This window comes from Phodopus roborovskii, unplaced genomic scaffold (assembly GCF_943737965.1).
Source record: "Phodopus roborovskii unplaced genomic scaffold, PHOROB, whole genome shotgun sequence".
In the NCBI taxonomy this organism is placed as follows: Eukaryota; Metazoa; Chordata; class Mammalia; order Rodentia; family Cricetidae; genus Phodopus; species Phodopus roborovskii.
The window spans coordinates 4,910,557-4,934,678 of NW_026126417.1; the positions used below are offsets into that span (position 1 = coordinate 4,910,557).

The 24,122-nt window shown below is 35.7% G+C and overlaps 1 protein-coding gene across 1 annotated transcript in view; it reads left to right on the plus strand.

The window, feature by feature from the left end:
- Positions 1 to 24,122, plus strand: part of Ano3 (anoctamin 3) — a 248,104-nt gene that overhangs the window by 207,632 nt on the left and 16,350 nt on the right. Inside the window, 7 exon segments of the mRNA XM_051183796.1 lie at positions 5,203 to 5,285; positions 5,666 to 5,806; positions 6,708 to 6,872; positions 12,385 to 12,393; positions 12,395 to 12,422; positions 20,300 to 20,411; positions 21,342 to 21,399. Coding sequence (XP_051039753.1) covers positions 5,203 to 5,285; positions 5,666 to 5,806; positions 6,708 to 6,872; positions 12,385 to 12,393; positions 12,395 to 12,422; positions 20,300 to 20,411; positions 21,342 to 21,399 — 596 coding nt within the window.

Genomic DNA, 24,122 nt, shown 5'->3' on the forward strand with positions numbered 1-24,122 from the left:
CTCTTGAGTTCCAGGACAGCCAGAGCTACATAGTGAGACCCTGTCTCAAGACAAACAAAAAAAAACTAATGCAATAATGCAATATGGTTATTCCCAGAGGTATTGAAGTAATTGGCCTAGGCATAGCTTGGGCATTCAATTTTCCCCATACTGTAAGATATTAAGCAAAATAAATCTGTCCACTTCTGATTTCTATGTCTCTCAGTGTTCCCACAGAGTTCTTATGAACTCTGTCTGGGCTCTTGTCATTAATGATCCTCTGTTCTTTCATCCATTGCTTGCTACAGAGAGTAGATAACCATAGAGGACCACAAAGTCGACTGTTCATGCCAACTTTCCTCCACTGATTACCACGAGATGATTAAAATAGCTTTGCTACATTCATAATCTATCAAATGGGTCTTTTAGAGTTCTAGACCCTTGGCACCCCATGGTATGTACTCAGTGTTGAACTAGATTCCAGTTCAACAGACCTTTTATATCCTAGTCTTTGTACTGGCAATGAAATTCCCTCAGAACATGGTGATGTATATCAATAATTCCAGGTTAAGGAACCAAAATCCTCAGTTCTAGGTCTACTTGGGCTGGCAGAGACTGGCAGAAGTGTGTTGGAATAGGGGGAAGAAATCCTATGAACTTTGAGAAAAGAAAAGCATTAACTGTTTCCATCCCTGATTCCCAGCCTTTGAAATTGGCTTTCTATTCTGGGATGATGTTGGGCAACATGTGAACCAGTAAGTCAAATCTTCATTATTTTTAAGAGCAAGCCACACCTTTTACTTATTTTTTTATTGAAAATCGATTCTTTCATAAATAATATCACTGAACATAGCTTCCCCTTCCTTCACTTCTCTTAGCTCCGTCCAACTCCCCTCTTGCCCAGATACACTCCCTCCATTCCCCTTCAGAAAAGAGCAAACTTCCAAGAGACAAGGACAAAACAAGATACAATAAGACAAGGCAACTTCCCTCACACTGTATATGGACAAGACAATTCAATAGAGGGAAAGTGATGGGAGATGTCATTCTGTATATGTTTCTCATACTGGTTAATAATAAAGCACTGTTGGCCAATAGGAAAGGAAGATAGGAGGGACTAGGAGACAAGGAGGAAATAGGAAGTAGGAAGGAGGAGTCAAGATGGAGAGTCTGAAGAAAGCAGTATGCCGCCGGCTCCCCGGTAAGAGAAATACATAGATCATCAGAAATGGGTTAATAATTAAGGCAGAGCTAGCCGATAAGAAACAAAATAAAATAAAAAAATAAAAAAATAAAAAGCTGTGGATTCCTTCCAGACTAATGTGGTTTGATCAAGCCAGGCCCCCTAAAACAGTCAATGATGATCCAACATTCAAAACAGCTTGGACAAAACAGCCTCGCAGACTACAGCCAAGATTTCTGCAACTTCTTAGGATCCCCATGACAGCGCCCCCTATCAGCATTAAGTAGTTTGGAAAGAACGACGCCCAAATTCCCAAATATTTATAAATGTTTGTTTTCATTTAAATGGACTTGGTTATAAATGGTTAAGGATCACAACCAATATCTTTTTAAAGGTAAAAAGTAAATTATGGTATAGATATGCATAGTTTGTTTTGGAATGGATTTTCATTTATTGATACAATTTAAGGTCAATTTTGTCATATGTATATTTCTCCTCTTGTTTGTATAGCTTATTTTGAAATGTAATGTATAATGTAGTACAGATTATAGATAATTACCTATGATAGTCAAAGCTTAGAGTTAAGTTAGTTAGGTTTTCAAGATACACAGAGATGTATTTGAGATAAATAGGCATTCTTCAAACCTTTCAAAGACCTACAGAATATGGCATTTAAAGTGGTTTAGGGTTTTTGTGACAGTGAGACATAATTGCTCTTGGCAATACCACCTGCACCAGAAAGGAAGATGGACATCAAAAAAATACATTATAAAGTTTGCTTCCAATATGGCAAGACTAGCCATTTGGACAAGATACTGCTCTGGTCTGGACTGTTTGACTTTGTGATGTATAAACTGGACATGCAGGACCCACAGGAAAGTGACTCCTGATTCAAGATGGACATTGCTACAGAGATCCTGCTTCATGGAAGAGTCTTCGAGACAGTGTACAGGACACGGAGAAAAGTGACTGACAAACTGCCAATAAAGAAGACAGTTTAAAGTTTTCTACATTGCTGAAGAGTCTGCCAGACACACTATGGCCTATGGGCTGAAGACGGAAGATTACAGAAGAACTTCAGGTGCCTGACAAGGCAAGATGTCTCTGTCATTTCTAGAGTTTATAGACTATCCTTCTGTGGTCTTTGAAGGAGTTGAAGACAGATAGTTATGGTTATAGTTTTCATTAGTATTAAAGATAAGTTACATAGACTTTAGACACACAAAGATAAGATAGATGATGGAATATTTTCTTCAAATCTTGCTAAATGTTAATGGACTAAATAGTGTTAACTGTGATTCTTATTTGATAACTGTTATGTGATATATTTTGCTATGTTAAGGTTAAAACCCTTGTTTTTGTTTAGACAGAAAAGAGGAGATGATGGGAGATGTCATTCTGTATATGTTTCTCATACTGGTTAATAATAAAGCACTGTTGGCCAATAGGAAAGGAAGATAGGAGGGACTAGGAGACAAGGAGGAAATAGGAAGTAGGAAGGAGGAGTCAAGATGGAGAGTCTGAAGAAAGCAGTATGCCGCCGGCTCCCCGGTAAGAGAAATACATAGATCATCAGAAATGGGTTAATAATTAAGGCAGAGCTAGCCGATAAGAAACAAGTAACTGGGCCAACAGTATTGTATCAAATACAGAGTCTCAGTGTGTTATTTGGGGCTAGCGCGGCGGCAGGACACGACCAGGCAGCGGCAGGCAGAAAAACCGTACTCGTTACAGGAAAGAGGCTGGTCTCTCTCCAAACTTGTATTTTTTTAATTAAAATTATTATTTAGGTCTTTGTGAATTTTGTACAATGTGTTTTAGTTTTATTTATTCCCCTCCCAGATCAACCACCCTTTTGTACCCACACAACTTTGTGTATGTTTTTAATACCATCAAATCCAATTTGTGCTGCCTTTACAAACTTGGACATGAGACCTTCCACTGGAGTGTGTTCAACTTATCAGGGACACCCTTAACAAAAACTGACTTTAATTCTTTTAACAGCTCCCAATGGTCAATAGTTTCTTAGTTAAAGGTGGATGATGTGGATAATGCCTGTTATGTCCCTTTAGGCTTGGGTCCTGAAACACTGGCTAGGGCCAGCAAAGAAAGGACATACACAGAGACACACATACAAGAAGCTGGCAGGTGGGATTCTCTCTGATCACTACCACTACAACCCAGAACCTCATGTTTCTGAGGTAAAATACATAGGGAAGGGTTAGCTACTCTCAGTAGGAGGTCTCTGTAGGTTAGTATTCTCAGGTTGGAGGAACAGGCTGTAATTGTTAGTCTTTGCACACACTGATCAATCCCTCATAAAGTGTCATTCAGGTTTCTGAGGAAAGCTTTCCAATCTTTCTTGAACCTGGCCTACACTGGTAATGTCTTTGCCAATTTACCATGGACCAATTGGTGTCAGAGTCCTTGCTTGACTGCCCTTGTTTATGTCAAAACACACATTCACCCAGGATTTCACTCCATGCTTCCTCCATTCCTTCAGGAACCCACCTCTGCTGTTCTGTACTTTTGTCTTGGCCTGAGCCTGCTACCTCTTCTCACTGCCATGAATGCATATGTGCAATCACCCTGCTCTATTCAAAAATCACTGTTTCCTTGTAGTCATCTATAAGACAGTTGTACTAGGAAGCTGTTCAGGGTTTTGTTTGTTTGCTTTTGTTTGTTTGTTTGTTTTGTTTTTCTCAGCCTGTCAATTCAGGTCTAATCCCCATGTTTATAATCTGTGCTGATAGCCAACTTGAAACTAATTATGTAATGAGATATGGTCATGCAAGTCAAACTCCTACTGCTAACCATAGGGATTAAAAATACTGCAACATCATAAAACCTGGGTAGACCACAGTATTGGTATGAGAATCTAGCCAAGTAACATATTTTTTTTAATTAGTTTTGTCTTTTTCTGTTAATCCCTGTCTCTAAAGTCATCAGGAGACTGAAGCAGGACATTAGGTGTGTTGAGGCTGTCCTAGCAACACAGATATCTCTAGGATAGCCTGACATATATATCGAAAAACTATCTGAAAAGAAAAAAGTATTTACTTACTTCTGTTTGATACTGTAGATTGATGGTAGAGGAGTTCTCTCCCCATCACTGAAAACAAGCTCCAAATTAAAGATTTACAAGTTTTCTAAAGCTGTTGGAGTTGTTTGGTTTTTGAGACAAATTCTAAGTATGCAATCCTGGCTAGTCTAGAATTCACAGAGATATCCCTGCCCCTGATTCATAGTCCCAGTCCTGAAACTGTCTTCTAAAGTATAATTTACATACACATACATCAAAAAAAATCTATAAACTAAGTACCAAATTAATATTTTTGTAATATACATGAACTAATATATACTTTTTGTTAAAGAAGGAATACACTATATCCCTCATTTTGGGTGGTTACCAGAAGCAATGACTGTTATAATTTCTGAAGTTAGATTTTTTTTAATTAATAAATTCAGTGGATATTTTAAGTAATACTTTTTATCCTTGTTCTATATCTGGCACAATAAATTATTCTGGAAGCTTTCTAATTAAGTTTAAAAAGTGAGACTGTGGACTCATTTGAGAGTTCAAATAAATAAACCATGCATGAATCGATTGTATCTTGGTGAGAATGGATTTTTAACACACAGCCCAATTCAATATGGGGTTCAATGAAAATACCATCTTGTCTAGATTCAGCATCTGCTCCTGAACCTTTTTGCTTTGAAATTGCAGTCATTCAAAATCACCTCTATTTTATTTAAATTTTGAGTAAGATGCGTCTTACCCAAGTAGATGCTTTTAAGGGATGTTAAGAGGCAATTCAACTGTTAAGCTGTGTCTGAGACTAATATTAATTAAAATGTGATTTAACATTCTGTGTTATTGTCCAAAATAAAAATTTAAACTGTCCTTGATTAGAAGTCATGGCATATTATCAATGCTTAATTAAAACTGTGCCTCATTCATATTCTCCTTCCCCCTTTCCTGTCTCTCTCTCATTTCTTTCCATCCAACTGTCCTCATATTATTATATTACATGTTTTAGCCACAGTCTTCCTTGAGTTTTGGAAAAGAAGAAGAAGTATACTGACCTACGCTTGGGACCTTATTGAATGGGAAGAAGAGGAGGTAAGATATAAGAACAGAAGAAGTTAAGGAATCTGGGGGATCAATGCACAGAGCAGGATCAGATGCACATCATTATATTACACTGACAAGATTCCTCACTTCATGAAGCTAACAGGGGTCAAGGGTCAAGCATATATTGTTAAAACTATTTCTATGTTTTCTTAGAGTGTATCCAAAGAAAAATGTGTTAAGTAAAATACACCCAGAGGTTTACTTGGATTATAATTGGCCTTGTTCTTTAAAAAGTTGTATCTTTGAGCAAACAACACAAAAGCTGGCTATGTTTAAGAGTTCATATTAACTCTTAAAAGTTTTTTTTTTTTTTTGTTTTAATTTGTGGTCTTGCTATTTTATCTGGGTAACCTTAGTTTCTCCCATAGGAAACACTTCGCCCCCAATTTGAAGCAAAATATTACAGGATGGAGGTGATAAACCCCATCACAGGAAAACCTGAGCCTCATCAACCTTCATCTGACAAAGTCACACGTCTTCTTGTATCTGTCTCAGGAATCTTCTTCATGGTAAAATATTGTCATCTACATGAGAAAGCTGTGGGGCTGCAGGTTTAGAAAGATAGTCCAGCATGCCAGCTCATCTTGTTCTCCTAAGAATGCAAAAGTTTGCCTGCTGTTCCCCTGAGGCAGGCAAGACTCTTCCTGTCTCTCATTTCTCTTCTGTCCTCTATTGATGTGTCTTAGTGTCTCTTTACCTCTTTTTCTCTTTCTTCCTCCTCATCCCCCTTCCCTTTCTAATAAAACTTCTCAAAAAAAAAAAAAAAAAAAAAAAAAAAAGAAGAAGAAGAAGAAAGAAAGAAAGGAAGGAAGAAAGAAATGTATTCTTTTCAGTATCACACACACCACATTACATATATGTGGACACCATAGCCAGTTTGTGACATTTTATTAGAGCATCTCTTTTTAATGAAACACTTATTGGAAGAATAGTTAAGTGGAAATTCTGAGAGTGAAATATCTCCTTAAAACCAAGCAGTCTATATGAAAGAAGAACTTTGGACAGAATTTGCACTTTAGTGTAATAATTGTTCTCTATACTAAAATAATGCAAATATTTCTTGTTTTAGTTTCAGTTTCTTTTATTCCCTAATTTACTTATTTCATTATATACAGGCCCTGGGTGCTCTAGCAATGAGTTACTATTTATTCATTTAATATAACAGATAAAGTGTGTGCTTGCAAATGTAATGCTTAAATCTAGCTAACTAGATTCGCATGTTTAAGCTTAAATAATAAATTGTTTTATAATTCTAGTTTAACTTTCTCCCTTAAAGGAGACAATATCATTTACATATCCTTTCCCAGAAAAATAGATACCTTCAACTTTTGGAGTATTATTGGGTGGTTTGCTTGTCATACTTTAGTAACACAAAAGACAAGGTGTCCTCTCTGCTCCCCCACCATACAGATCTCCTTGGTCATCACAGCAGTGTTTGCAGTTGTAGTATACCGCCTGGTTGTCATGGAACAGTTTGCATCATTCAAGTGGAATTTCATCAAACAGCACTGGCAGTTTGCTACATCGGCTGCTGCTGTCTGTATCAATTTCATAATCATCATGCTGCTGAATCTTGTAAGTGTTCATGGATAATTTTTAAATAGGCACTAAGACAGTGAGAAAAGTGGTGTGTGTGTGTGTGTGTGTGTGTGTGTGTGTGTTTACATATATTTTTCTGTTCCAAACAGCTCATTTTAACAAGAAGTAGTTCATCCAGCTTTGTTTATTCATTGGATTTTTTATTTTTTTGAGGCAGGTCTCACATAGTGAGAAAAAGTTTATCTGAACCATTTTTCTTCTTTAAAATATTTTGTACCATGTGTCTATTTTGGATAAAGGCCTAATGTACTTTTTATTTACACAAAGCAAAGACTAAAGTCACTAAAGTGAATGTCTACCTGGGAAGACCTCAGAAGATAGCTAAGGATAACCCTAATTCAGCTATCAAGTCACTCATTCTAACAGCCTTACAGTCTTACCACCTCTACTCAGTGACTCTGATGCATAAGTCTTTTTAATACTGCAAATGAAATACCCAGAGCTAGGAGAACTCAGGCTCAACAAGTTTTCTCCATTCTCATATCTTCGTTAGACATTTTTTGCATTGATATTAGAAGATTATTATATTACGAATTCTTCTTCCCTCTTACAACTATCATGCAGAAGATTTTTGAGTGGGTTTAGCATAAGCAATGTAAGTATACAGCCAATTCAACCAGTGTGAAAATAACTTTATATTCTTCAGAGTCAATCAGTTAATAATGCTCTTCAGAAATTACTTATTTGCTTCCTATCCAAAATATTAAGGTACTTCACAAACTATTAGAAACTTTAATTCACATGAATATACAGGATTAATTTGAGAGCTTAAAAAATAAGAACACAATAAAATGTCAAATATTATATTATCAAAATGTTCATCTATCTTGTTATTTTCAGGTTAAATTCAATACTCATGTTTAAAATGTGCTTATGAAGGACTGAGCCTAAGTAAAAAATATTCTTTTAGTCTAATGTGCTTTTCAGCTCTAATCTGAATGCATTAAGTTATGAAATGTAGGCATGGAAAAATACTTTAATTCATCAAGCATTTGTCTTTAAATCAGGAGTCTTCTAGGCTCTCAGGAAATATAAGGTATTACACAAATCATGTGCTATTCTAGTGCATTATTTTCTTTTTTATCCTATTTCTGATTTCCTGTGAATTTTGTTTCTGAATCTTCATTATCCCGGCTCTGCTGATTATCCTATCTACAGTTTTTGCTTAGCAATAGGCACCTAACAACTCAGTCTTCCTGTGTCTTTCTCAGACTTTCTCTCACTGGCCACAGACAAAGAAGCTGAAAGAGTCTGTGTCAATTACATATTTGAACATTTCTTTTTTTACCTGAGATTGTTTAATGAACTTCATTCCCTCCAATGTAAATTATAAATTCTTTAGCTTAATAAATGAGACACTGCTTTATTTAAGCCTGTTTTTCCTTTCTCTTGTCTAAAGCTGCCCCTCCTCTGCCCCTTTCACCCGTCTCCCCTCCCTACCTCCCCCGCCCTCTTGTCTGCATTTCATCATGAAGAACCACTTTCTCTGGTCCTGTACTCTGTTAATTCACACCCCCAGTTTCTTGATTCACAGAGCTTTCTCTGTCTGAAATGTTCTTTTTTCCTTTTGTATCCTTGGAGAATATCTCTTCATCGCTGAAAATAGCAGTTAAGGATCACTTCCTCCATACAGTTTTTCTAGGTCCCATATGTAGAACAGAATTACATCTTTGTTTTTATTTTTGTCATGAGGTTCTTGAACTGCCTTTTGTTCCCATCAATGGAAGTCCTGGAAGAATTAAACACTATCTTTGTGAACATTCTTTTGTTGCTTGTCTTAATACATTTCTCCTACTGTTAAAATGTTGAGTTTACTTAGCCAAGGGCATGGCTTCCTCTTCTTGTTGTTTGTTGATATGTTTTAATCTAGGTCCACATGTCTTATTTTTTTTTAATGTTTGTACATTTAAAATATATCATTTGAGTAAATTGTATTTTACTTTTCAATGTTGTAGTATCCTGTATATTATGTGACCAAGTTAATTTTTGTTGCTAAAATTATATTCTTAGTGTTTTTCCAGTATGTAGCTATATTTTAATTTAAACTTAAACTAAACCAAAAGCTGTACTTTCCCAAATGCATGCACAGTTTGAAATATATATATATATCATGACATGTCTAAATAAATATTCAATTGAGGAAAAGCAGTGCATTCTACTGCAATTAAAATTTAAACATATTTTTATTATATTGATCATGAAAGTAATTTTAACAGCATATGCCATTCAAACTATGTATCAAATTGTCTTCAGTAGCTCCTTTGTGGAGCTAAGAAAACTGTATCACAAACAAAACACTCTAAAATTCTTTGCTGATTCTGATCCAGTCAGTCCCTAAAACCACTAATTTGTGTCATTTAAAATAATAGTGATACACAGCCAAGATGAGAAAATTCATCTTCAAGAAATAGATCACAAATAATTCAAACACAATTAAATTTTCAATTTCTTCCTTTAACATTCACTTGCCAAAAATGCATCTTAAAAATCTAGGAGGACAGAACTTGAAGAAACAGTTGCTTCCTAGACCCCCCCCCCCTTTCTGACTTTGTTAGACTTTGACTCTATCCATGTTGCTGTAGATACCATAGTTCGTATTACATCTGCAAAGTATTGTGAGGAAAATAAAAATGTGAAAATTCTCCCAAAAATATATACTTTTGCTACTTAATTTTGTCATATTATAGTAAAATAATAGCTGCTTGGCACTGTAAATAAAGAGTAACTCTTAAATAAAAACACAAAAGAAAGAAAGGGAAAAAGAGAGAGGGGGATAGAGAAAGAAAGGGAGGAAGGAAGGGCTAAGCAGATGCCCTCTTGTGCTTTGAAAGTTCCAGGAGTAAGTCACCCAAACCTTTACTACAAAGTCATTCAAAGAATGATCTCCTTTGAGTATTTATGTGATTATAAATGTGTTTAATAGACAGAGAATATAATACTGGGGTAGGGGGCTCTAATACATTAGCTAATGTAAATCATCTATGTTAGTTCTGTTGTCCACTCCATCTTGAACATCTACCTGTAGAAATCAGAGCATTCATTACTATGTTTCCTTCCAAAGATCCAATCACTTCAATGGAAATCCTAAAATATACATTTATCTTTCCTGAATGGCTAGGTATCTCATCACCAATGGTATAAAATATGTTATTATAGATTTGAGTGGATCAAAGATTTGGGCCACACCTCTTAACTAGGAAAGTAATTCAGGCCAAATGATTCATTTAGTAAAAGATTTTACTTTTTAAAAAACAATGTGCTTGTTTGATGTGCTCATGTCCATGCTAAAGGTTTCTAGGAGTCTGGAAGTAATAGATACTAGAAGACAAGTCTCTTAGACTCTGCAGGCTAGTCTGTATAGAATTAATATTCACAGTGGAGTCTGGGCAGTCATGCTCTGATGCAGAGACAACATGCACTATAACACACAAAACTCCCTGTTCTGCCCTTCCTGCATTTGCTGCTCTTTTCTTCCCAGTTTATTTTTACATAATGAACCACTACAGCATTAGTAGAACGCTTATTCCTTCTAAGCTCAGAATGAATTCTAAAGTGATTGTCATGGTCAAAAATGCCCTGGAAACTGGTTTCTCTTCAGGATTACTCTGGCTTAACAATTACTGATTTTCTCTACTGTTTCTGCCACTCCTGACCAAAGTCTATGTCCATTGTTATGAGACTATCAGTCTCAGAAGCTGTGCATTCTTCTTCATGTTCCCAAGCTATTTACCCAGTCCACATTTTTGCTTGAAAATCTTTCTTGCTACTGAAGGAAGTGTCCTGTTTTCCAAAAGGATTTTCTACTGGACATTTTTAAACATATTTGTTTTAGTTTTGGTTTTCAAGACAGAGTTTCTCTGTGTAGCTTTGGCTGTCCTGGAACAAACTCTGTAGACCAAGCTGGTCTTGAACTCACAGAAAATCTGCTTACTATATGTAACATGTAACTTTAGAAGCTCTCCAGTGTGGTATCCTGTGTACTATGTAGGGATTAGAATCAGAATGGTTGTCTGTGATCCTGTTTGTCTTTTCCTTCCCGAGTTATATAGCCATTTCATTGCATGTAGTCAAATTCACACACAATCTTCTCTCTCAACACAGTTGCTGCTATATTCCATACATTTGAATGTGTTTAACTCAGGGGTTCTTCCTGCTTTTATAGTTAGATTTAACATTTTGTGTACTGATTGTAGAATATAGCATATGGGTGGTACCAATTAGTCATTTGGGTCTTAAATATTCAGGGTCTTAACTAACCTGGATAAGTTTCAAACAACTATTTTTAACTATCTTCCAAATGTTACTGTCATCTCTTTGGGCATCCACCTAAAGATATTTCATCACAGAATTGTAGACAGGCTCTATATACCAAGTACTAAGACAATGAATAAATGGTAAAAGGTGTTTATAAAAGAACATCCTTACTTCTTACCATTCTTCTTACTTAGTATTTTATTCTACCAGGCCGTGTGCTCAGAATTCTCAGTTTTGATCCCCTGTGGGATCAAAAGTATTGTGGGATTATTATACTCACTTGGCAAAATCGTTGTGTGTAATTAAAGTACTGGCACAGGTGAAATACTGTAAATGGCAACTATTTCAACAGAATTGGTTTTCAGTCTGTATGAGGACATTCAATACTGACAAACAGTGGCTGGTCAAGTTATTCATAAGCTGATAAAGTCCATCCTACTAAAATTCTGACTCATAATGGGGGCATGAAAAAGAGCATTTTTTATGAAAATAACATGGGCTTACAAAATCAAAGTGATCCTGTTTAAAATTTGCAAATGTTAGGTCATAAGTAGAAATAAAATAAGTCCAAACTGCTGCACGAGAGAGAGAAGAATGTTTACTTAATATACTCTGTCTCAAGAGGGTCTTGGACTTAAAAAGAGGTACATTCAGATCATGGCTAATATGAAATAGCAATAGTTTTATTGAAAGAGTAGTCAGAGAATATGGAAAATTCTTTAAGTATTTAGATACATTTCTTGAATTTTTAATATTTTGGTATGGCTATTGTTTTTTGTCCTAATTTACTTTAAGTATATATACATGTGTCTGGGTATGTGTATGACACATGTGTATGGGCACCTGATCATGCCAGAAGAAGGTATCAGATCCCCTAAGGTTGGAGTGGGAGACAGATTTAAGTCCTATCTCAGCAATTAGCTAACTGAATGAATTTTGGCAATTTTTCTCTTAGTTTAGGGGGCAAGTATTCAATGTAAATAAAGATGGTCGAAAAGATTTATTTTGCAGGTAATAAGGTGTCCACATGTATACATATACATGTTTCTAAGCTCATTCATAGTTCAGCAATTTTGTGTGTATTCACACACACTACATAGTGTGTGTGTGTTAATAAATATGTTTCCTTTGCTAAAAATGTGTCCTTTCATAGACACACTTTAAATACTTCTTTGAAGAAGGTAAATTCTAGCACTATATAAAATAGAATATTTATCTGTATACTCCTTTGCAGGCTTATGAAAAAAATTGCGTACCTCCTCACTAACTTAGGTAAGTTCATTTCCTTTATTTTGCTTGTAATGACTGAATAACTATGTGCACATAGTTTTGTGTGTTCTATCATTTTTATGTCTTCAGTTAAACAAAGATGTGCAAATTAACTACAGAGAGGTGCGGCTGGAAATTGATCTACATTAGACAGCACAAAGAGGCAATGTATGTCATCAGAAAGTATTCATTAGGTAGCTAGGATACTTATTTATCATTACTTGGAAATTTTTTCCCCAGATTTCTCAGTTCTTCACCCAGCTCCATGTGTATGTGATGTGTGTGTGTGTGTGTGTATGTGGGGGTGTCACAAACACACTTAAACCTGTGTATGGAGGTGAGTGGAAAACTTGAAGGAAACGATTTGATTCTTTCCTTCCATCAAGCAGAGTTTAGGCTCTGGAGTGAGAATGCATGAGTTGAAATATGTGTTCTACATCATTTTCTAGTTAGGTAGAAGGTAGTGAAAATAGCTTTGCTTCTTTTTTTCAGAACATTTTTTATATTTTTAATATTTGTGTTATTTTACATATCGATCCCAGTTCCATCTACCACTCATCCTCCCATGCCCCTTACTGAACCCTCATCCCATCCCACATCAATTCCCAGGGAGGGTGGGGCCTTCAATGAGGGATCATCAAACCCTGTCAAGTAATTTGGAGTGGGAGCCTAGGCCCTCCTCCATGTCTCTAGGCTAAGGGATATTCCTCTATTGTGAATGGGCTCTTGGAGTCTGTTCCTGAACTAGGGATACATCTTGGTTCCATTGTCAGATATACCACAGATTTCCAAGGCCTCCTAACTGAGACCCACATTCAGAGGGTCTGGGTCAGTCTTATGCTGGTTTCCCATTAATCAATCTGGGGTCCATGAGCTCCCCCATGTTCAAGTCAGCAGCTTCTGCGGGTTTCTCCAGACTGGTGTTGACCCCTTTTATTACTACTTCTTCCTTTCTGCAACTTGATTCCAGGAGTTCAGCTCAGTGTTCAGCTGTGGGTGTCTGCCTCTGCTTCCATCATCTACTGGATGATGGCTCTAGGATGGCATATGAGGTAGTCATCAATCTCATTATCAAGAAATGGCCATTAAAGTCGCCTCTCCATTACTGCTTAGATTGTTAGTTGGGGTCATCCTTGTAGGTCTCTGGACATTTCCCTAGTTTGATATTTTTCTTTAAACCTATAATGTCCCCTCTATTATGGTATCTCTTTTCATGTTCTTTTCTGTTCTTCCCCTGACTCAATTTTCATGTTCTCTCATGTTCTCCTCTCCCCTCCTCTTCTTCCTTTCTCTATCTCCTAACATCTTCTCCTCTCCTCATCTGCCTTCTACCAATTTGCTGAGGAGATCTTTCTGTGAGAGACCCTTCTGTGATAGACCATACATGTCTCCCTTAGGGTCCTCCTTGTATCCTAATTCTCTGGCAGTGTGGATTGTAGGCAGTTGATCTTTTGTTCTAAATGTAAAATCCATATATGAGTGAGTACATAACAAGTTCCTGGGTTACCTCACTTGGGATAATTTCTTCTAGTTCCATCTATTTGCTTGTGAATTTCAAGATTCCATTGTTTTTTTTGTTGATTGTTTATTTGTTTGTTTTCCCCTGCTGAGTAGTCCTCCATTGTGTAAATGTACCACCACATTTTTTTTTTTATCCATTCTTCAGTCCAGTTTCTGGCTATTAGAAATAATGCTGCTATGAATATAGTTGAACAGATGTATTTGTTGCAAGAATGTGCATCTTTGGGTATATGTCTAAGAGTGGAATTGCTGGATCTTGTGGTAGACTGATTCCCATTTTCCTGATGAACTGCCATACTGATTAGTGCCTGAGTTAATGACATTATATCAGAAAGTCATCTCCCGTGTCAGCGAATTCAAGACAACTCCCCACTTTATCTTCTGTCAGATTCAATGAACCTGGTTTTATGTTTAGGTTTCTGATCCATTGAAGTTGAGTTTTTTGCAGGGTGACAGATATGGATCTGTTTGCATTATACCACATGCAAAAATCCAATTATATCAGCACTGCTTGTTAAATATGTGGTCTTTTTTTTCCAATGTGTATTTTTGGCAAGTATGTGAAAAATAAGAAAATTTCCACTCTTCCTTGGAATATATATAGACAAGTGCATCTATTCTGGAATTATGTTTAGGATTTCAAAAAATATTCCACTAATATCACTTCTGGGCTTATACTTACAGGACTGTACATTTTTAGAAAGATAGTTATACATCTCTGTTTATAATTGCTATTTTCATACAGAAAGTAAAATGTAATTATAGATGTCCATTAACAAATAAGTGGATTATGAAAATAAAGCACTTACAATAAGATTTTATTCAAACATGAAGAAAAATAAAATTTCAGGAAATAAAACTAGCTGAACCTAGAATTCATATTGGGATAATATAGGCTCAGAAAGACAATTGTTATATCCTCTCTCATTTTTGAATCCTAACATCTAACTATTGAATATATCTAGATGAGAGTATACATGGATAAAGGCAAAGAAGCTAAAATCGGATCCACATTACAATTAAAAAAATAATAGACTTTTGCTGCTTGAGTGGTCCTGCCCTAGCATGCCAGACCATCAGGAGCCTGCCTTCCCTCATCCTTGGCCCTGTTGGGCCCTCTGTTTGGAGTGAGTGTTTCGGCAGCTGGTCCAACACCCCAACCCTCTCCTTGGAACTTCCTGGGTTGGCTCTCCTTATAGTGGACCAGCCCCGCCAACCAGGACCCCACCTGACCCTTGGTTCCCCTTCACCCTTTGTTCTAGGTGAGTCTGGGGCCAGCTCATGTGCAACCCCCACCTCAATCCTATTCTTGGAACTTCCAGAGTCGGCTCTGCATCTTGACTACCCCTATGCTATCTGCTTGAATGGTCTTGCCCTGAGAAGTGGGAACATCTGGAGCCTGTCCTCCCTGCATCCTTTTCCCTGCTGTGCCCTCTGCTTGAGAGACCTCCAGGAGAGCTACAATCATCCAGTGATACTGACATCGAAGTCATGACCCACTTACAACCACCAGGAGAGGAGAGAGACCCCACCTGCACCCACTGGAAGAAGTGATAGGAAGACAGCAGTACAAGAAAAACATTCAACAATAGAAAGACCAATATGACAACACCAGAATCTAGGGACTCTACATCAACTAGATCTATACACACCAAAGCAGATGAAGCAGAAGAGAATGACCTAAAAAACAACTTCATGAAAATGATAAAGTCACTCAGAGATGATATGAGAAAATCCCTTAAAGAAATGGAAGAAAAAACAAACAAACAAAAAATTGGAAGAAATAGAGGAATAGAGGAAAAGACAAAGCAAAAAAAAAAAAAAAAAAAAAAAAAAAAAAAACCAATGCAAGGAAAACCAAGAAAAATCAATAAAACAATCAAAGAGGTGAAGGAAACAATTCAAAAGTTAGTTCAAGTAGAGACAATAAAGAAAACACAAACACAAAGTGAGGGAATGCTGGAAATAGAAAAACTGGGTAAATGATCAGGAATTACAGATGCAAGTATAACCAACAGAATACAAGAGATCGAAGAATCTCAGGTGCTTAAGATAAACTAGAGTAAATAGATTCATCGACCAAAGAAAAATCTTAAATCCTACCTATCCTTAACATAAAATATCCAGGAAATGTGGGACACCGTGAAAAGGCCAAATCTAAGAATAATATGTATAGAAAAAGGAAAGAAGCCCAGCTCAAAGGTACAAAAAACATATTCAACAAAATCATTGAAGAAAACTTTCCCAACCTGAAGAGGGGCATGCTTATGAAAGTACAAGAAGCATACCAAACACAAAATAGAATGGACCAAAAAAGAAAAAAAAAGACCCCTCGTCACATAATAATCAAAACACTAAACATACAGAATAAAGAAATATTAAGAGCAACAAATGAAAAAAGGCAATGTAACATAAGGTAACATATAAAGGCAGATCTATCAAAATTACACCTGATTTCTCCTTGGAAACTCTCAAGGTCAGACGGTCCTGAATAGATGATCTACAAACACTAAGAGTCTATGGATACCAGCCCAGACTACTACACCCAGCAAAACTCTCAATTACTATAGATGGAGAAAACAAGATATTCCATAACAAAACCAGATTTACACATTACATATACACAAATCCAGCCCTACACAAAGTTCTGGAAGGAAAACTCCAACCCAAGGAAATTAACTACACTCATGAAAACATACACAATAGATAGTCCCTCTTTACCAGAACCCAAAAGAAAAAGTGGAGCAAATCTGCTCACAATTCCACTGACAACAACAAATCCAAAACAAACAAGCTGGCCAGGAATTTTAAAGATCTGCCTGCTTCTGCTTTCAGGTGTAGGGATTAAAGGCATGCACTACCACATGGTGAGGATAGTATTTTCTAAGAATGTCATTTAGTATTATTGTGACATATATTAGTTTTGACCCACAAGTCCTGAAGAAAAAAAAAATCAGTTAACCTCTAGGAAGTCTACTTCCTTTTGGAGGATATTAAGTTTCATTTCTATATGTTTCTTCCTTTTATCTCTATGTTTTGATGTCTTTTGTAGAAGACTTTTCTGAAGTACTGGGTAAATAATAACTCTCAGTCACTTGAAGTTTTGCCTACATTTGTTTAGTGCATGTGTGCATGTCTGAAAACTCCTTTCACACTCAGTTTTTGGCTCCTACAATGTGGTCTCTAGGAATTGAACTAAGGTGTCTGGTTTGACAATAAGCACAACACAACAAAACAAAAACAATGCATGTAGGACACCTTGTGTTCGCATTGTGTATTGGTTACCAGCCCTATAGAATGGAAAAGATTCTGTGCTATGCTGAAACAATCCCAACTGTTAGAATTTTAGATAGGGTCTCAGATTTGGCAATTTCCATTCAGAGACATGTTTACATCTGTTTGGCCCACCTTATTGTCTGCTGACTCTGAAAAATAGCTATGGCTTTCAGAATACACATACAATAACTATATATATATGTGTGTGTGTGTGTGTGTGTGTGTGTGTGTGGGTGTGTGTGTGTGTGTGTGTATATATACAGTATCTCCCATAGGGTCTTCCAAGTCATATCTTTATTTGTACTTTATAGTACTTCTGCTACTTCTACCTCTCTGTGAACTAATAAACATGTCTCAGCACTCTTTTCAGGAATTGCCATTTTTCAATCAGTAGCTCCATGCTCAGATTTTGATTTCAACCTCGGCTAATGTAGTTCATTATTTGATTCCAATTAGTTTTCACTTCCTAGGAAGAGACTTCTCCCATCTTTTGGCTTCTTTGTCCTAGTCTCATTAGTTTTTATGCTTCCATATTAATACCTATTTGAATATTTAGTTTGTGGGGATTAAGAAAGGATCCACCTGAATACACATATATTGCAAATACTTAAAGAAAAAAAGGAAAGAAAAAGAAAGGCAAAAGAAAGAATGTGAAGGAGAGAATTTCATTTTCTGACATTTTGGTTGCGAGAATAGCCTTTAATGACTGAACAATCTCTCCAGTCCAAGGTTTATTTCTTAAACAGTTTTATAATAATAGATTTTTTTCCTTCAAAATGAACAAAAGCTATATTCCAAGATTCTGTCTTGCCAATGACTACAACTAGGAGAGAAACACTGGTAAAGTGTTTTTGTTTATTTAGGGTTTTGTTTTGTTTTGTTTTTGGGATAGGGTCTCACTATCTAGCATTGCCTGCCTATGTAAATCAGTTTGGCCTTAAACTCACAAATATCTACCTGGTCCTGCCTCCAGGTACTGGAATTAAAAGCGTATGCTAGACTTGGTTCTTTTCTTCTTAGTGATTTTTTTAAAATGTGTTTTTGTACTTGAAATTTTTGAGTAATACTTCCCATTTCATCATTGCAGACGAACTGTCCAACACACTGCAGAGTGTGCCTTAAGTGTGACTTATCTGTTTCTCTTTCACGGTTGGATAATAAAGAACTTGAACTGAATTATCAAAAACTTTTTTATAAATTGTTTGAGAGCTCTCTTCCTTCCCTGATACCTATGTTGATAAGATATTCTATCTCTAGAAGAGAGGAATTTACAAGAAAGATGGCCAAGAGTATGTGGGGGGAGGTGATATAATTAATAGGTAAAAGAGTAGCTATTTGTTCTAAGTGGCAATAATGTAAAATTTTAACTTAGTATTTGAAATTTTTCACATATGAAATCCCAATGATGGCATAGTTTCTGTTGATCCATAGTTCACAATTAATAATGATGGCTAATTTGACATTTCTTTGTGTAATAAAATCAGACTGTATGTTTGCATGTACTTATTTCTTATATTCTTTGTCTAAGCTAATATATATTTCAGATTAGATGTTAGATGCTATTTACCAAAGAGACAGGATGTTTTTGGTTTTGTTTCTTGGACTTTTCCAAATATTTTATTTTCAGAAGCAACAACAACAACAACAAAAAAGGTTCAAAGTTTCAGTTCACACTTTGTAAAGATGGGAATAAATATCCATTACTCCAAAATGGGATTTATTTCACTTTTTTATTTTAGGGTTTTGGTTACTGAGAATTGTATCAAGATGATTGTCAGCTGTTTACAAAAAAATAAACAATTACCATGATAATGAGTGCCCTTGATTACACAAATCCAGATTCTGGGAAACAAAGTTGGCCAAGTCGTGAAAGTATAGGCTTCATCAGAAGTCAAACTGAGTCATATCATTACCATCTTAAAACTCAGAAACCATCTAAGGCACACGAAATATAATTTTAAAGTAAATTAACATTTTAATTAACCTCATTTGTGACTGGTGATGATGCAAATACCTTGCTTATCAGCAGTAGCTAGTTTATTATCAGCATCTAGATGCATTAAGGTAAAGCTAAGAAATAATTGGGCCATAATGCATTATTCTAGAAAACAATATTATATTCCAAAGTTTAGAATTCACTTTCCTCTCCAAGTTAAATGATCATTGAAAAAGAGCCATAATTTTTTCATGAAACGTGTTATAAAATTATTGTTTTGTTACTTATAGTAGAGAACCTGAGTTAATATGAGAAACTGTTATTATTAAAGTAAGCTCTTCTTGCTATACTTATTGATTCATGGCATCTTATTCCAAACTTAGTAGCACAGGATAATATTTTCTTTGGTTTATAAGGAACTATAACCAGATTAACTTGCTAGGCAGTTTTCCTGCTCTTGATATAGAGATGTTAACAATGGTCTCTTCACTCACATGCTAAACCTCATGTTGGGTTTTTGGGATGGCTAATCTCTTCCATTGACTTCATCTCTCTCCATGTCCAGTCTTGGATGTCTGTCTTGAGCTTGTCTGTAATAGTAAAATAGCATTTCTTACATGACTTCTAGCTTGTGAGACAAGACACACATGTAGAAGCTCTTATGCTCCTTTATTTCATCTTTCTAGTTTCATGTTGGTAAGATTGCGGTACATTGCTCAAGTTCAAAGTCAACATCAGAGGCAATTGTATCAGGTCTTATGTAGATACTTGAAGAAATAATCCACAGGGGATTAGTATAAAGATCTATCCTGAGAAATCTTCATGACAGAAAAACTGTAATCTTGCTCAGAATATATAAAAAATGGAATAGCACATGTTGAATCCACCTCATTTCTCAGAATGATTTACCCAATTAAGTCTTAGCAGTCTAGACATTTTTTCATTCAAAATGTAACCTATATGGAACTTTTATTGACCCAAATGGATTTTTCCACACCTTACTCTTCCTATAATGGCTTATGATTATTTGTTTTGTAACCTATATGTTCTCTTTTGCTTTTCATTGCAAGACTGAAAAGTGTTAATGATGAAACACTGAGTTTTTTTTGTCCACTTCATATATGTCAATAGTTTCTGTTTCTTATAGAATATCCTCGAACAGAATCAGAATGGGAAAACAGCTTTGCCTTGAAGATGTTCCTTTTCCAATTTGTCAATCTGAACAGTTCTATCTTCTATATTGCATTTTTTTTGGGAAGGTGAGTTAACTTTAAATATCCTGTCATTACCAGGAAGAAAACAAAGCAGAAACATCTCAACTGCCAATTAGGTAACAGAAGTGGAGAATTCTTAAACTCTACCTTAGACTATTATGTAATAGGCCAGGTGGCACGTGCTTTAATCCCAGCACTCAGGAGGCAGAGTTTGAGACCAACCTGATCTACAAGAGGTAGATCCAGGATAGGCTCCAAAGCCACAGAGAAACTCTGTCTCAAAAAACCAAAAACAAAACAAAAGAATATTATGTAATAGATTTTACATGTATTCTTTCTTACTTATGTAATCTCTGACAGCTACTACCACACACACACACACACACACACACACACACACACACACACACAAGAGAGAGAGAGAGACAGAGACACAGAGAAAATACCACCTACAAATTATCATCTAATTATTACTAATTATTTTGTTTAGAGAAAAATAGCTATGATTTCTTGATGTGTAAACCAAGATTTTTACTTTTCCTTCTTTGATCTAAAATTTGAGAAAATAAAATGTAAAATATTAAGGAGCACAGTTTGCTATTTGGTTAACCCTTCATCCACATGGTGCCATGGGAACACTCAGAAATCAGAAACATTTTGAACAAAACCATTCAGTATGCTATGATGATATTCATTAATCTGGCCCACACATTATTAAAATTCTACATGGAACAAAGTATTAAATATCACCAGCTTGATGTATCTACACTTTCTCTACTCACTGGTACTGAGTTCATGCATCACTTTCTTGCTCTTAAAGTCAGTTACTTTGATGTTGTTTAAGCATAGCAAATATCAATTGTATGGGACAAATTGCACCAGTGAACAATTATGTCTACCCACACAAGCACTCTGTGTGATGTGTCAGCAGGTGAACTTCACTTAATTGCTAATGAATTCAAATACCCTTTACAGATTCGTAGGCCACCCAGGAAAATACAATAAACTCTTTGAGCGATGGAGACTGGAGGAAGTAAGTAACCCCATGAGAGTGGGTGTGTGGATGGATATGGATACAGGCCAGTGACTGTGGGAGGTAATGGGCTGAGGAGGGAAGATGTCCAAGAGAGTTAGAGGAAAACGTTGGAAGAGATTTTTGTGTTCCAAATGATAGCAGCTACATTTATATTAAAAAGAATGATGCTTTTAAAATTAAGCACCAATATTCTGGCCTTTTCCCTTATTACTTTTTAAAATCATGTTTGCTTGTTTCTTTTCTGTTTATAAGCTCCAAGAATATAATTCCATTAAGTTTACTCATTTTGGAAAGTATTACCATCTATTGAGTGAATTTCCAGATGTAAATATGTTAGGTTTCCTTTGATGAAATGAAAATTCAGTCTAAAAAGAAAACATGAAATAGCCATTTATAAGCATGTGTACACAGATGCTAAAAGTCCACATTTCTTTGTTAATTTACAATACATATAACCTAGAGAAACAAGATGAAGCGGTAGGTTCACTGCACCTCACGGGTCTTCACTGAGGCTGGGAAATGGTCCTTCAGCATTTCCTGCAGTATAGAGTCTCTTTATCACACTTTGGCAAACATAAGCATTTGAAAAGATTCTACCTTGTGAAGGGATGTTGCCCTTTGATTTTGGTTCCTTCGGTGGCAAGGGAATTGAAAACTAATATTTTTTTTTGTCTATAGTTATATTTTCCTGTGTGTGCTCTTCCTGTCCACTTTTATAATATTCTTCTTTTGCTTATTAATGCATAAACAAATACAATTTGAATCTCATATCACAGATTTTCTCAATAATTCTCTTTTAGTTTTTTCCTTAATGGCTTATTTTAGAAAAAAAATAGTTACCATTTATCTAATGAAAATGAGAGATTGTTTTGTTCTTGTTGTTGGCTCTTTTTTTGTTTGTTTGTTTGTTTGTTTGTTTGATTTAATGAAAGAGTCTCATGTAGCCCATAATGCTTTGAACTAGTTATGTACCTGATGAAGACCTAGAATTCTGGCCCTCTTGCCTCTGCGCCCCAAGTGATGGGATCATACTAGTGAACCATTATGCCTAGCTTAATTGACACTTTCCTTATTAGATTTATTGATATTATACTACAAAATTTGTTCTTAATTCTAGGAATATAAGAAAAACCCAATTTTATTAGTTATTTTCTTTTTTATATCTTTTTAATCTTAAAACAATATATTCTTATCTTACATACCAGTCCCAGTTCCCACCCACCTCCTACTCTCTCCACCTTCCACCCACCCTACCCCACTCCCCATCCACTCCTCAAAGAGGGTAAGACTTCCCTTGGAGAGTCAAGGAAGTCTGACATATCACTTTGAGGAGGACCAAGGCCCTGACCCCTATATCTAGGCTGAGCAAGTTATCCCTCCAAAGAGAATGGGCTCCAAAAAGCCAGTTTAAGTACTGGGATAAATCCTGGTCCCCTGAATTAATGTTATTTTCTAATATGGTGATAATTTACAGATTAAAATCATACTTTTACATAAAGAATGATCACATATTTTTCTACCAAATAGAGGCTGCATATTTAAGAGCAAATGTAGGCTCTAGGTTTGCTGAAGCCTATATTTATAATTGTGTCTTAGTCTGGTCTCTGTTCTCCTGATCAGAATTTTGTTCCTTCTCTCAAACAAAATGACTTTCATGATTGCATTATAAAAATCCAATGAATAGATGGTGTCTTCAGTATGGGGTTGTAATATAGAAAGAGTTAAGGAAAGATTACAAAAGAAAAATGAAGGGAGAAATAGTTTCAGTCTCTCTCTAAAGAACAAAAACAAACAAAACAAAAACTCTCCACTCTCCTCAAACTCACAGGGAGGACCCATTTATGTTCTTTTCAGACTGTTCTAGAAAATAAATGTCTGTGTACATGAATGAAGCCTAAAACTTCCTCAGAATACATGCTTTACAATAAAAAAGAAAAGAAAAAAGCTGAGCTTAAATGTTAATTACCCTTGTAATTAACTCATCATTCACGACTATCTGTTTCTCCATGCTAAATTGGCAGTAGTAATAATTATACTGCCAAGTTATTTATAGATAAGAGTTAATTTAAAAAACTCAATAATCACAACCCTAGACTATGGGAAGATTGTCACAAATTATTGCTAAATTTATCACTGTTAGAATTCTATAGCTATAGTTGTATAGCTGAGTGTCATGATACATTCCTATAGGCCCAACACTTGAGAAGCTAAAAAATTGAGAGGACAAATTGGAGGCAAACACTGAGTGTATAATGAACCTAAACCTACATAGATTTTTACAAAGTAAGACTTGGGGGTGTAAAGTAGAGGGAAACACTATGACCATTTATAATCCTGAGATTGCCTGGAAGTCTCAATTTTATTTTCAATTTTATTTATTACTTTTATCCATATATCTGTTAATTTATTTTTGTTGTTGTTTATGGCCAGGATTATGCCCACATCCAACAAAAGCCTGGTCACCCTGGTCATCCACTTAGTAACTTAAGGCTTACTTCTATCAAAAGGGCTTGATTGGATTAGTTAGGAAACCTAAGGTAAGAACAGAGTGATTGTAGCCACATAGATTATAGCACTTGTAGGAGCTATCACTCCCATTAATATTGTTCAAATGTATATTATATCTTAATTATGAAATTGTGGAAAATTCTGATTAAGCCTTGAAAACTCCAGAAAAATAATTATAATACTAGCATCAGAAAAATGTCTCATAATTCTCC